This window comes from Marmota marmota, unplaced genomic scaffold (assembly GCF_001458135.2).
Source record: "Marmota marmota marmota unplaced genomic scaffold, marMar, whole genome shotgun sequence".
Classification (NCBI taxonomy): domain Eukaryota; kingdom Metazoa; phylum Chordata; class Mammalia; order Rodentia; family Sciuridae; genus Marmota; species Marmota marmota.
The window spans coordinates 2,013,078-2,027,784 of record NW_026000164.1 but is presented as its reverse complement, the minus strand read 5'-3'; the positions used below and the strand labels follow the sequence as shown (position 1 = coordinate 2,027,784).

The following is a 14,707-nucleotide window of genomic DNA, read 5'->3' as shown; positions in this document are numbered from 1 at the left end:
GTTTTCTGCTTAAAGTCCAGGAGGAACAGAGAAATTCTCAGTGCTCTATTCAGAATGTAATTTCAATAATGAAATGTTCCAAGCATACTGCAGGTCATCCTAATGCCCACAGGAATCTATTTTAAGACACAAGGGAATGCCTACCAATATTAGGAAAGAATGGTTCTGAGCGCTGCCGAATCATGGCTTGCATCTGTCTTTGCTGCTGCTGTTCTTGCCGCTCCTGATCCAGAAGATCCTGTAGAAGCAGGGGCTGCTCTTCAAGGAGGAGGGGCCTCTCTCTATTCTGCTGGGCTAATGTTTGAGGAATCATAAGCTGCTGGGGTCCTGATATGCCACTGGGACCAGACTGACTTGTGAGAGGCACAGTCTGATTTGCAGGTTTTCCTGTCCCCAAATTGTGGTTAACTGATGACTGACCTGGAATAAATCCTGGATTTACCTGTACCCCCTGAGGAAAAGCATGGTTCATCCTGGAGACCACAGTCACATTAGAATTCACAGCATTATCCAGAACAGGGCCAGGTGGTGCCACTAAAGTAGGAGGCAGGCTCGACACACGACTGGAGGGTGAGGCTGGCAGCGTTGGTGGGGGAGACCCCAAAGACCTCATGTCCAAATTATCAGATTTTTCATTAGCAAGCAAACTTGAGAGAACTGGAGTTGATCCAGTGATGTCACAAGAGTTCACCACATCTTGAGCTGGCAGTGAAGCAGATCCTTGGATAACACTTGCACTGGAGCCAGCAGTTTCTTGATTACTTCTTTTCTCAAGTAGGTCTGAATCAGAAGATGGCAAAGGATTCTTTTCCCCATCATTCAGGTCTGTGTGAGCAGAAGCTTGGGGGCTGGGAGTAACCAGAGCATCTTTAGCCTCATCGCTTTGCTCAGTTTCACATTTGGTTTCCTCTTTAGAATTTGGAGATAGGACTTCCGTTTTTATCTCACTGGTAACAGTGGATTTTTTCTGTGGCAAATGGTTATCAGAAAGAACAACAGCTTTGTCTTCTTGCTCCTTTTTTTTTGGTTCAGATACACACTGATTATCTAATTTATCATCAATTGGAACATTAAGGTCTAGTTCCTCATTAAACATACTCTTCTTATCTCCTAGGTCAAGTTCTGGATCTGTGTATGCAATGATATCAAACTCTCCTGACCTTAAGAGATCATCCAGGTTGGGATCATTAGTTTCCAAATTATCTAAAGTATCCAAATCATCTCCTTTGCCATCCTCTGGATCTAAATTTAAATTTTCAAGATCTTCATCATCCAAATCTTTGACTTCAACCCCCTCAAGGTCTTTAACATCCAGTTCTTTCACAGAAGGGTCATCAGAATCAAGTTTTTCCTCCAAACCATCAGAAGACCGACTGGCCATCTGTACATTACCAGATGCTCTTTCAGCTGTCACAGTTGCTGTCAAGGGAGCCTCAGAAAACCCTCCACCCAAGGAATGACCCAGAGGTCTCATGGCCACAGAAGATGGATGGGCAGGGTGGCCCTGTTCCTGCTGAGGTGGAGGCACTGGCTCCAAATCTGGATGCACAGGGAGCTGATGAGGTAGACCCTGGGGAGGTCGTCTCATGGAGTCTGTGTGTCTTGGGCCTGGGAAGTCTGGACGAGGAATGAAGTTTCCATGTCTGGGGTGAGAAGGTGGCTCTATAACATTGCCAGAAGCAGGGAAGGGCAGTCGTGGTCTTCCATCCGGGGCCCTATGCCTCAATTCAATAAATGCCTGGCCCAGTATATTATGCTGCTGAACTGGCAGGTTCTGTGGTGGAAAATGCTGAGGAAGTCCAACTGGATTATTCATCTGCGAGTTATTTAAAGGTCCAGGCATTTCTACAGACATTGATCTTCTCAGATGCGGAGGAACTCCAGCTCCTGCTATTTGTGAAGGAGGCACTAGGAATCGGTCCTGACTGGATACCGTACCATGACTCCCTCCTGGAAATCCAAATCTAAAAAAAAGGGAAGGGGGTAAATATTTCAGTATTTTCTTGAATTCAGAATTAGGTTGAGAAAAGAAAGTTTTGGAATACCATTGCTACATGCAATGATTTAGCAAAATGTCACTGCCAACTTAAAAAGTACTTGTAAGTACCCATATGCAGTAAGGTTTGCTAAACTCCCTACAATAAATGCCTCTCTCTATTAGATCATGTAAACCCAGGAACAGCCAGCCACCAAGCATATGGAGATCCACCATTAAGAAATAAGAATGAAAATGTTTGTGGAGAGTGTAGTTTTTTCCTGTAGGAAAAAGGACAAAAGGTAGACAAAAATGGGGAAGTAAGGGTAAGCATGCAACACAGAGACATAGTACAAGATTAAATCGCATTTCTCCCAAAAATTACATCTTAAATAACCCTTTCCTCATTATAACTAGGGCATTAGTCTAGATAGACCTAGTAGCCACTTTAAAAAAGGAAACATGGTCATGATTCATTTCTGCTACCTTTACAACCCAACCTTGTCATGAAAAGTTCCTAAAGAGAAACATCCTTTCTTTAGAACTCTGTTCCACCAATATTTTGCACCTTAAATGAAATGAAAAGAATAAAAATGTGCTGAGTGCACAAGTCTCCTCACTTGTCACATCAAAAAAGGTTCTGCCTGCATGTAGCAGCTACATTCTGGGGGATACTGACTGCTATGATGAGCTACATCAATATGGCTGTAAGTCCTAGAGATAATACTTAGTCATGAAGGGACTGTGCTTAAGCCATTTAGAGATTTTAGAGAAGGGAGAAAGTCCCTGACCTCTCGTTTGTGGAAAATAACATTGATTTATGTGAGAGGGGAGAAAGAAGTAGAAAGTGTTAACAGCTTATTGGTTAATACCAACTCCATTTGTCTAGTTACTTCTAACAGCAATTTAAATCAGGCAGGAAATTAAAAGCACTACCTAAATCCATGTGGCCTCATCCCCATACCAGGAACATCAGGAGGATAGGGCGCACGCTGATCTTTGGGGAAAACAGCATATCTAGGTCCGACAGGAGGGACAACAGGTGATCGAATGTTCCCAGGATAGGGGGGTGGAGGCCGAGTGAAAGCCTGGTTGATACTCTCTGGTTGCCAGTGAGGAAGGGGCACCGGGGCAGGCACTCCAGGTGCATCCTGAGGCCCCTTCTCCTGTCGACTAGCAATCTTCTTTTGCTGCTGCTGCTGCAGGATGATTTCACGTAGTTTCTGCCGCTAAATGCAAAGAAACAAAAATCACTGGGATTTCCAGTAACTAGTGGTTTTTAACATCATAATGTTTTCATTATGGGGCTATGGTAATATTTAAAATGTCTAAATGTTTCAAAGTTTGATAAAAGCACATATTCCTTGATACACTATAAAAAACAAATTAGTCATTTGGTTCCTTTTGCCATTCAGCTATCATGAAACTTTCAGCTTTCATATCAAAAGATTCTTTAACAAATTCATAAAGACTGAAATTAGATACGATTAACTCTAATTCAACTGGTGTTAATTTTACAAATTTTAGTTTTCTTCTTTGTATTTTACAAAAACAATAACATTAAATAAAATTAACACTTGTGTAGAAATTACCATTTGATTAAATGAATGGCTTCCACAAAAGATACATTTAAGACATTGAAAACGTGTGCCATGATTACCTGTCTCAGCTTCTCTGCATCTGCTTGAGACATATTTACAGTGTTCTGTGTGTCAGTTCCCCCCGAAGTTGGTGCAGGTCCAGCAACCTGGGTGACACCAGAGAACTGCTGGCCCTGGGAACTCATGGGAGAGTCTACAGATGTGCTGAAGCTTCCCTCTGACCCAGGCCCCGGCTGGTCAGCAACATCACGAGTAACTTGACCAGTTCCAAAAGAGTCAGACTGAGGCCTTGGAGTCATTGGAGGTTGATCATAGGGATCGCGAACAGCAGATGGGGAAACACGGCTGAATGAGTCTGCAAGGCCAGGTCCAGGTGGCCTAGGTGTTTGGGAACATGTATCAGGTGGCCTTACCAAAGGGCCAGGTAAGGCTGGTGCTCTGTGTTGTGCTGCTTGCAGGAAAGGATCCTGATTTGATATGAGGGCTGGTCGTGTACCTGAGGACCTAGTATAACCCTCTGAAGTCCTTGGTCTTGGTGTTGCTGGTGGCTGAGAGTAGGGAACAGAAATTCCAGGTCTTGGTGTTCCAGGAGGATGAGCATATGGATCAGAGTGCCTTTGATTAGCTGCAGGTGTAACAAACACTTCTGTCTGTGCAGATGGCCTGGGGGTTGGTGGCTGCTGAGTATATGGGTCAATGGTGGTAGGCCGAGGAGTTCCAGGAGGTTGAGAATAAGGGTCTGCATTGGACCGAGCAGTTCCTGAGGGTTGGGAATAAGAATCTACAGGTCGTGGAGTTCCTGGGGACTGGGAATACAGGTCCTGAGATGCTGACCTTGATATGGTTCCAGGCTGAGAAAAAGCCCTTGAAGAATGGGGAAAAGATTCATTCACTGCTGGATGTGGAGTTAGGGGAGGCTGGCTATATGGATCATTTGACTGACTATGAGAAAAATTATCTACAGGTCTTGGTGTCAAGGCAGGCCTTTCATAAGGGTCGACAGACAGTCGCCTTGATGCCTGGGACATTGACCCACAAGGATCCTGAGAGGATGGAGGAGGGTGCAGTGGAGTCTTAAAAGGTCCAGGACCACTATCAAGTGGTGTTGGTGTCAGCAAAGGTCGTGCATATGGGTCAGGTACCCGTGGTCTTTGAAACGTATCCGCCCTAGGAGAGGGTTTAGTAAAGTGATCACTGGTTCCACCTGCTGGAGGACCTCTGGCAGTTTGTTCTGAAACTACAGGAGACCGGGATGGGCCCAAAGGTTTGGGAAACTGATCTGTCATTAAAGGCCTAGGGGTGTCTGGAGGTTTTGCATAGGGGTCACTAATTGTTGTAGAGGAAGAACACAGATCTCTGGCTGGGGGTGGCCTACTGGCTGTGGTCTCACTCATCTGAATGGGCCTTGGTACGGATGATAAAGGCACAGAGTTTTCCACCGGTGTGACAGAATTTCTTCTGGGAAAGCTATGGCCCCCAGGAGGGGGTCTAGGGGTACCAACCATTTTTGCATAAGGATCCAATGGAGATGGTGGTCGGGAGCTAGAAGACCCAGGAGAAAACATTTGTGGAGAAGGTGGCTGAGAAGTCTGAGACTGAGAAAGACTCTCCTGAATGGGTACCCGAGATGGGGCTGGAGGAGGGGGTGGAGCTTGCGGCTTGACAAACACATCATCTGAAGGTGTGGTAGCAGGGATACCAGGCAGCTGTTTTGAGAACAGGTCTTTATGGAATGCCTGTGCAGGAGACATGTTTCCACTGCCAGGCTGAGGTGTCAAGGGACTTTGGACCCCACTGCTTGGAGTATCAGACCCAGATGGCACCAGAAGGTGTTGGGAACTAAGCTGCTGCTGCTGCTGCTGCTGCTGCTGCTGTTGCTGCTGCTGTTGCTCATTTTTAACTTGTTCCAATTTTTGTGTGGCTTCGATCTTAGCTTGCTGCTTACTTTTCTGACGCATTTGCTATTAAAACAAGATAGAAAAAGCAATCACATGTTAAGAAGAAAATAACTATCACAGGTAGAAAAGGCAATAAAAAATTAATTTGTTTGAGGTCAATAGCTACCAGATTGCTTCCATATTAGACTGTATAGTCCTAGAGAAGAGATGATTATTCATCAGAGGATTCCCAATTTTGCCTAGGGCAGTCTATTATTTATAGCATTTCAATAAACTTCTCAAATCAATTTAAATATATTTTACCAAAAAAGGTAAAAATGTTCTATTAAGAAGTGAATACCTCACTTCTCAAAGAACAAAAATGCAATTTAAAAAAGAAAATCATCTCCAAACCTCATACCTGTCTAAATTTCCATTCCTGTTCATGTTCTGATTCTCTTTGCTTTAATGGATCTTTAAAAAGATCTGAATCGATGCGAGAGCTGGGATCGATGCAATCTTGCTGCTGCTGCCTTTTCATGGAATCATTAGACATCTGGACTTTATTAATACGTAAAGCAGCTCTGTTATCTCTAGCTTTTTGCTTTAACAAAAAGAGAAAACTGTTATTTTCCAGTATATGTCAATGTGGTTACTCAGGAATAAAAATAAAACTATGCTGAACTTTACCATACAAAAGCAAGAAAAAGTTGGGTTAAGTACTCAAAAATAGTTGAATATTATCCTATAGAACTTACAGCCTCTCCTAAGAAAGGTTTTGGACATTAGCCCACCTTCTCTATTTATAGCACATGTCCTCGTTATCAGTTTAAGATGTTTCTATCTATTTATCTGAAAAAACCTAAGAGATCCCAGGTGTAATCTAGTATTTTTCTTTCTAATGCTCTTAAATATCCTTAGAAAATGAAAGAATTAACATGTCCATCAATTTAGAGGAAAGGAAAATTGGTCCACACAATAGAAAATCTGTATATTTGAAACTTACCATTACATAAAATTACAGAGAAACATTAAAAATATCTTGTCATTGCCTTACTAAATCCAAGGTAAAACAATCTAATCTAATCCAATAAGAAAAACATATACACACACTTACAGGTGTATGAACATTATTAAATAAACACATGGATATATGTGTGAATGCTACATATGTGTATATATGTGTATAAGTTCTTTAAATACTCTATGCAAAATAATCAAATAACTGAAAATATGTTCATTGGTGATTGAATGGAAAATAATTGTATATATTTTCCCAAACAATAATATTTAGTTTTATTTAAAATGAAAGCCAAAGATTTGATTCCGGCTAACAATCTTACTTGGCTCTTTTAAAAATTCATCAATTCCTGACTAAGACATTGTTTCACAAGCTCCTTAAAGATGTCTAAATGTGTTTCTTTCAAGATGCATAAAGATTCCCTAGTAAACCTAATAAACAACAAAAGAACTTATTGTGGAAGAAACAGAGGCACACTAATCCAATCTCCAAATTGAGTACTCTTTGCTAAAGAGAACAAGTGAAACGAAGTAAACATGCTCCTAAAATTCCTCATCCTGGTCTGTCCATGACTTTATAAAAATGTCACACTCTGTCTTGAGAGAGAGATAATGAATTGGGACATCACTACAAAATAAAGTTGCCTATTAATTGTGCAAGTATTAACAAGCATTTTCTTCAGTGGAAAATCTTTTCATTAAGCAAAGACATCAAAAATAAAGATTAAATGCTGTGTTTTAAAGACTTAACTCATGAACTGGGGATTCAACTCTGTGGCAGAGCACTTGCCCAGCTTGTGTGAGGCCTTGAAGTTCAATTCCAGTATTGCCCAACCCCCCGCCCGGAAAGAACACAACACTTAGTTCTTTTAAATACCACATATGGAGCTCTCTCCTGAGAGCTTGCTTTTCTCCACAACTTAGCAATTTGCTTCACTCGAGTAGTCCAGTCTGCAACAAAAGAACAGAATATACATTTTTCAGAGGCATGCTTACAAAGTATTGTAACAAAAAGAAATTGATGAACTGCTGACAGTTAATCTTATTCAGACCACATCTTCCAGACGTAGTACAGGTTGAACATCCCTATCTGAAAATCAGAAATCTGAAGTGGTACAAAATCCAAAACTATTTGTGGACTAATATGATACCACAAATGGATCTGTACCTGATCTCATGTGATAAAAGTCATAGTCAAAACACTGGTGTACTTAAATATTGTATAAAGTCCTTTAGGTTATGTGTATATGGTGTAGATGAAAATTAATGAATTTTATGTTTAGACTTAGGTCCAATCTCAAAGATATTCCCAAGAAAATTTCATTATGTATATGCAAATATTTCAAAATCTGAAACACTTCTGGTCCCATGTCTGGAATAAGGGATCACTGTACTACTATAGTAAGTTCTTAAAAAAATAGCAAGTTCCTGACACATAGTAAGTCAAACAAATATTCTCTGAAAGAAGGGTTGCCTTATTAGCAATCTGCCTTATAAAGTTAGCAAATTTTTTAATTCAAGGGGCCAACTAGTCAAATTTAAACCAAGTATAATAAATTCCCTGAAATAAAAACATATGTGTATGTGTATTATATCTATATATCTATATCTATCTATCTATCTCAGAATCAAAGTAAAAGTTTTCTAAATAATCTACACTAAACAGAAATCTATCATTTTGAACTAAAGGAAATGATCATGATCATAATAAATAACCACCTCATCAGCAACATAGAAAAGTAATTATTTTAAATAATTTATATAAAATTTAGTGCCTTGATGGTATATAAAATCAAGTATTGGTGAGATCAACAGTTAATGATAAAAACAAAAAAGTCGGACTCCACATTAAGGGGCTACATACAGCTGTGTAATTCACTGGCAGAGTATGAACCTAGCAAGCACACGGCCCTTGGTTCCATGTGAGCACTGCCCCACCCCTGCCCCGGCCAAAAAAGTTTCCAAAAAGCCAATGAAACCAAAAGTCAACTGACAGGCCAACAGCCTTATCTTGTATTTTATGAGGTTTTTCAATCGCAAAGTAAACTTTTTTAAGAAAATCACTAAAAAGAAACACAAATCTATAGCTCTGCCTTAAGAGCAATTTATGCTGACCAAACTGTTTTAATAGAAACAGCTGCTCATCTATGAACAACAAATGTAAGTGTGGTTATAAAATGTAGCTGAAGAATGGAGATACTGCATTCAACCACTGATTTAAACTGTTAGATAGGGTAGTATATTTGATTTATTTCTGTACATTGAATACAGTACTAAAGGGAGATCAACTAACATGCCCAGGGGTCCCTGTGAGAAAAATGCATCCAGATGCACCCAGTGACTTAAAAGAGCCAAAGTGTTGAAAGATGCCTGGGAAATGATCATAAGACAGAATTTTAATAAATTTTAAATCCTGGTTTATCTGGCAACATAAACTCAAAATAATACAAAAGTGTTGCTTGCAAGTATTCGATAACTGACAATTCATTAATCTAAAAATTTCATCCTCCATTTAGTCAAAATTTCAAAAACAGCACTATTGTTTCCTCTGATTTTCCAAACAGATCCAGGATACCCACAGGTCAGAAAGGAATGGAGAGAAACAAAAGGAAGATGACACTGAGTAAGTTTCAATATTAACAACTTAAAAGTGACTGATTAAGTTTAGCTTAATATTAGGAATTATAGGATACTTCCCGTTCCAGGAAAATTTTTGGTTTAGAATTGCACAATATGGACTTGTGCATGCACTGCAAGGCACTAGAAAACTGATAATTTCAGTACTTGAAACAAAGGTTTGAAAATATGCAAATGAATGTAATGCGCGGAACTAAGAAAAAGCAAAAGCATTCCTAGATATCTAGAGAATCGTTATACTGTGGACAGTCAGACTGATGAACCGCAGTGAAGATGCAGGGGCTTCCCATCTGTAGAAGAAACCCTTATACTTGAAAATGTAGGTGAATAAATGGGCAGAAATGGTCCGTGACTCACCAGGGAATTCTTCCTTTAAATTGGGGAAGTTAATATTTGTGTAGAGAACTGGTGCCACTGTTGCCATTTCACCCAGAGCTTCCTCTTTCTCCCACTTAAGTGTACTCCTCTGGGCATTCGACATTGTGTCATTTTCTCCCTCCACAGGGGGAGCTGATGGTGTCCAAGAGCTGTTAGGATCACTTGCTATTGGATTAAATGCTGAATTTTTATCCCTGGTGAAAAAAATAAACACCTTCACTTCATAAACAAGAATAACTTCCTGATTCCAGGCTCCAGTACCACTTTCAATTAAGATTTATTACAAAATAGCTAAAAGTAATGTGTTTGATGATTTCTGGCAAAATCCACATACACCAATATCACACACAAGCATTTAAAAAGGTCAATTAAGATACAATTAAAATGACTATAATTTAATTCTCCATAGCATGTAAGACTTTTTAAGTACCTGGCATCAGCATAAGGGGATTGTGCTATAGCAGAGAAAGTTCCCAATCCACTTCCAGGAGGCAAAGAACTGTGTGGGAGATGAGGACTGGGTCCAATAAGGCCATTCATGAGTGGCATCCGTGAAAACACATCTTAAAAAAGGGGGGGAAAGTCGGTTTGCATATCATTCACAAATAACAAGTAGCTGAAATACTTCTAAATAAAAAATTTTAATTCTACTTAAAAGTAGGTTTCCCCCCACAACATTATACTGTATAATACTCTTTAAAGGGTCACTTGGTTATAACATTTTGAAATATGGTCTCTACAATTGTATTCACCTAATTATAGTGTACTAAAAATCGTTTCAAAGTACAACAGTCCTGGGTTTGAATCTTAATTCTTCTCTACTTGTTTGAAGCAAAACTGGATTGTATTTATGAAAAGGGGTTACTGTTTGATGGGTTGAGATGATCTATGTACTGGGAGGCAGTAACTATTAGTATATGTTAACTTTACAAGAGAAACAAATTGCAGTTTTGCCTTAATTTTCATTATTTGCAGTTCTGCCCTGAAAACTATTTTTAAATCTTCCAGTTCATTCGTGAGTTTTAAATATATTATTATTTCTTTTCTAAATAGATATTAGGCAAACTGTGAGACCATCCTGGGTTTCTTCACAACCCTCCTCAAGTGTGTATCTCCAATATTTACTATGATGGTCTACTTGTCTAAACTATTGGAAATAAGATAATTGTCCTTACTGGGGCAGTTTTCCAGCAATGAAACAAAACACAACAACAACAAACAAAAAAACTTTTCACATACTTTTAAAAGAGCCATGCCAATTAAACATGATGAACTGTGGAGACATACTCTAACATATGGCCCCTGTAATTGGTGGAATGTAAGAGGAGCTATTACAGGAGACTCACCTCACTGTCTAGTGACACAAATACCATGATATTCTTTGGGGTGGTAGAGAACTCCCAGCCTGGTCACGTTGCTATAACATTAGATAAAAGAAAAACCTAGAGTCTAATGCTCACATGTGTACATGTACGTGATGTTCCAAAGCCCAATGCGCTCTCAGTGTGAACTCAGCTCTAGTGCACACAGGCAGAGATGGAAGCCGAGCACAGACAGGGCTGGAGGTGGTCTCCAGGACCTTCACAACAGGGCTTATTCCACTGCACACCAGAGCTGGATGCTAGAGGGCTTTCACAACGACTAATGTTCCATGATACAGTTTGCTAGAAGGAATCAAGGTAAAGATTTCTGCTTTTTATTCAAAATAGAAAGCTACTTCTCTTTTCAATTTTGGCAAGAAGTTGGTTCCATTAAGGAATCTGAGGATTTAATGAAAAATAACAAATACCTTTCTGATAATTAGGATAACCAAAGGTTAATCACTGTCCTGCAGCTGGCTAATCATCAGCACTACCTATTACAACCACATTATTATTTCCCTAATAACAGCAGCTATTCTAAAAGCTTTACATCTATTGTGTCTTTACACCCTCATAACAGCCCAATAAAATAGTTATTATGTGTACCTCATTTAAGAAAAAAAGAAGAGAGTTAAACAATTTGTTTCAAGGGCACAAAAAAGTAAAATTCAAAGCATCTTTCTTTCATTATTAATTTAACTAAGAGGTGGTCATTTTTCCTCTTCAAATCTACTGCACCTAACCAACTTTGTTAGTGTAACAAGGACATAGAGGCTGCTTTTATTAAAAACACCAACTCTTCATTGGGCCTGCAAATGTCCAAGAGATAACTAAAAGCAGCAGAAAAGTTGGGCATATCTGCCTCCAATTTGTATCTGTCTCTTTTGCTCTGAGTCACTTCCCTCCCATAGTTTCTTACCCTGGATCCCAAGAAAAAAAGGTATAATCGATCTCTTGTAATGAGTTAAAACTACTGCTAGGCAACAGCAACTTTCTTTTTCATAGATAAGGCCCTGCCTAAATAATCCTGAGGTAATGATCAGCCCGGCCACAGTGTGACCGGGAGTTTTTGACCATGCATACATCCAGCTTCCTTTCCGTACACAATCATGAGAGCTCCTGTCAGTACATCCAAAGACAAGCTACTTCCCAGGACAGAGGCACTGATTATAGCTCCTTTCTTGCTTTTTATCATTACTTTTTTATTTGATTACCTTGGCAAGAGTGGACAAACCTGATTCACCAGGATCTTGAGTCAGGTCTCTGGCCTAGGTCTCCAGTAACATTAGTTTATAAAAGTAAAACTGTTGAGGCATGACTCATGGTAAGACTTGAAAAGTTACTTCACTTCACTTTTACATAAAGGGACCTCTCAGTCTTCCTGAAAATTTCTCTCTCCACTTTCTGACCCCATGGATTACCATCCGTGCACTGAACTCTGCCTTGCTTTCTTAACACTCCTATTGGAGTCACTCCACCAGCACTACCAAGTCTTCCACAGTCTGCCAAGACAACAGTTTTTAAGAACTGTACTCATCCACCCACTGCACTTTATAACCTGTCTCTACTGTCACCATTTCTAAGATACTCTCATTCAATGTCTCAGTCTCTACTTTTTTCCATTTTCACCTATTCCTCAAAATGGGGAAAGATAAGGATCATAGAATTGCATACCTAACACAAATCAGGTAAGTTCAGCAAGTACTTCATTAAATTTAATTAAAAAGAAGAGTTCCTCAATATTCTGTACCAATTGGCAATATAGTCCCTGAAAAAAAAAAAAAATCTCATCCTTCCCACACAACTTCAGCTAGCAAGACTACATGGGGGATTATAGCACTTTCATCTACAGCTCTAACTGCAACTGCCTGTAAGACACAACAAGGTGAATGTCAAACATTTACCAAACTAAAAGCTGTCTAAAACTAAATCCAGTGCACTGCATTACCTTCTACAGTACACATGCTCCTTATGTTCCTTTCTCATGTTTCCAGGTTGGGGCATGATTATCCTCTAGGCCAGCTTGGCTTGTGTATAGTTTAATTCATTTTATTTCCTCCCTTCTCCTTCCACCTTACATCCATACAATAACATAATTCTATTTATTCTAACTTTACTTTCTCGTATCTATTCCTTTCTTTTGTTAGCATTTCAATAACTTGACATAGACTTACACTGTAACTTACTCCCAACCACAATAAACTCATTACTACAACTGTTTTTGTCCAATACTGGCACCAATCCTACTTTGCCAAAACATGTGACTGAGCAGTCTCATTACACTGGCATTACATTGGCTCACAGAAGCCTGGAGGAAACAGGCAACCCACCTCTGCCTGCTTTCACAGCTATCAATACTTCAGTTGTGCCCAATAAAGCACGGCCCATTTATCCCTTTCCTTCACTCTGGGAAATGTTAAAGCTGCCCTTCTTGAATACTTAAGTGTCTCACTTATAAAACCTGATCATGTTTTACCCATAAATTAGAACTACTATTCTTTCAAACATAAACACTGGCATCTTAGTGGTTCTTGAGGCTCTTCTTGAATGACACTCTTCTATGAGCCAGGTGTACACCAAAAATTCTACATTAGGGTTATCATTTGTCAGGGTAGGCAGCCTTATTACTCCTCTTAAATTGCCTATTAGAAGCTAGCCCCCACCCCCCAAAAAATACATCTCCTTAAAACCTTTCTAAAAACAAGAATGTACTTCAAATGAAGTGATTTTCATAATAATTAACAGCTTTCATTAAGGAACATGTCTTTAAAGTAGGTATTCTAGAGATCACATCAGTTTAAGTTACAGAAAACATGAAGAAAAATAGTTTTTATATGCTGAGAAGTACTGAAGAATTCCTAACCATTATAAAATCACATAGGAATAATTACAGCAAGCAAGAGCCATGTGGGGGTTTTACCCAATGGTGACCACATGCTTAATCCAGTAAACATCAAGGAGGATTTATATTAGTAGATATAAACCAGTAGAGTTAGAAACATTTTCAAATATAATTCCATTTTCAATTACAGAATTTTTCATGTTTACATAAAATTGGTAGTAAAGGGAAGTTATTTGCATGTTTTATCAATTATATAAAAAAATAAGAGTTTATAAAGGTATCATATTATTTCAGCATAAATAGGCATGAAACATTGACAATAGAGAAATGTTCTTAAGCTCAAACTTCGAAACTGCACCTGTCTGTGGAATTCTAAGGTCCTTTCTAAAGAAATGGTTCTCATGCCTGTGGCACTCTTCCTCCCTATCTATTCCTGCAGATCTTCATTCTAGGCTATCAGATTTCAGTTCTCTGAGAAGAGGAGGAAACTGAAGCCTTAAACCTATGTTATATTGCAGGTTAGTTACAGATAGGTCAAAGAAAACTGACAAAAACCAAACAAACAAAAAATAGGCAAATTTCTACACCACAGGAAATTTTAGTGTCCACAGGCTTGTAGTAAGGTCATTGATCTACTCTAAAACTTGTACTGAACACGTGCTCTGTGAGAGAGTTTACAGCGATAAGCAAGTCATGGGACCCTAATCTTGATCTTTAAAGCACTTACAACTTACAGGTATAGCCTTACTGATCCAGACAGGCATTTCTAATCATGCTGCACACTACAGCTATAAAAGCATGGAGCTGAGGTGGAGATGTGACTGGCTAACCTCTGAGTAAAGGACAGTGCAGGCAAAACCAGACCACTGGTTACAAGGCAGCCAGGTGACAGTAGGGTATGGTCCTCCAAACAGAACAGCCACTGTGTAGGGGATGACCAGAGTGAAAGTGAGCTGGGGCAGGGGTTAAGGAGAGAGGGCAGGAACCATACACATCCTCCCCCACAGCCCAAAACC

General features: G+C 39.5%; 1 protein-coding gene across 13 annotated transcripts in view; it reads right to left on the bottom strand.

Moving 5' to 3' along the window:
- Positions 1 to 14,707, bottom strand: part of Kmt2c (lysine methyltransferase 2C) — a 255,597-nt gene that overhangs the window by 35,124 nt on the left and 205,766 nt on the right. For all 13 annotated transcript variants that reach the window (XM_048786668.1, XM_048786672.1, XM_048786664.1 and 10 more), the window contains 7 exons: positions 9,919 to 10,051; positions 9,468 to 9,682; positions 7,351 to 7,424; positions 5,875 to 6,057; positions 3,636 to 5,537; positions 2,912 to 3,204; positions 145 to 1,964 (listed from right to left, as the gene is read on the bottom strand). In XM_048786668.1, coding sequence (XP_048642625.1) covers positions 145 to 1,964; positions 2,912 to 3,204; positions 3,636 to 5,537; positions 5,875 to 6,057; positions 7,351 to 7,424; positions 9,468 to 9,682; positions 9,919 to 10,051 — 4,620 coding nt within the window. The remainder of the gene's footprint in view (positions 1 to 144; positions 1,965 to 2,911; positions 3,205 to 3,635; positions 5,538 to 5,874; positions 6,058 to 7,350; positions 7,425 to 9,467; positions 9,683 to 9,918; positions 10,052 to 14,707) is intronic.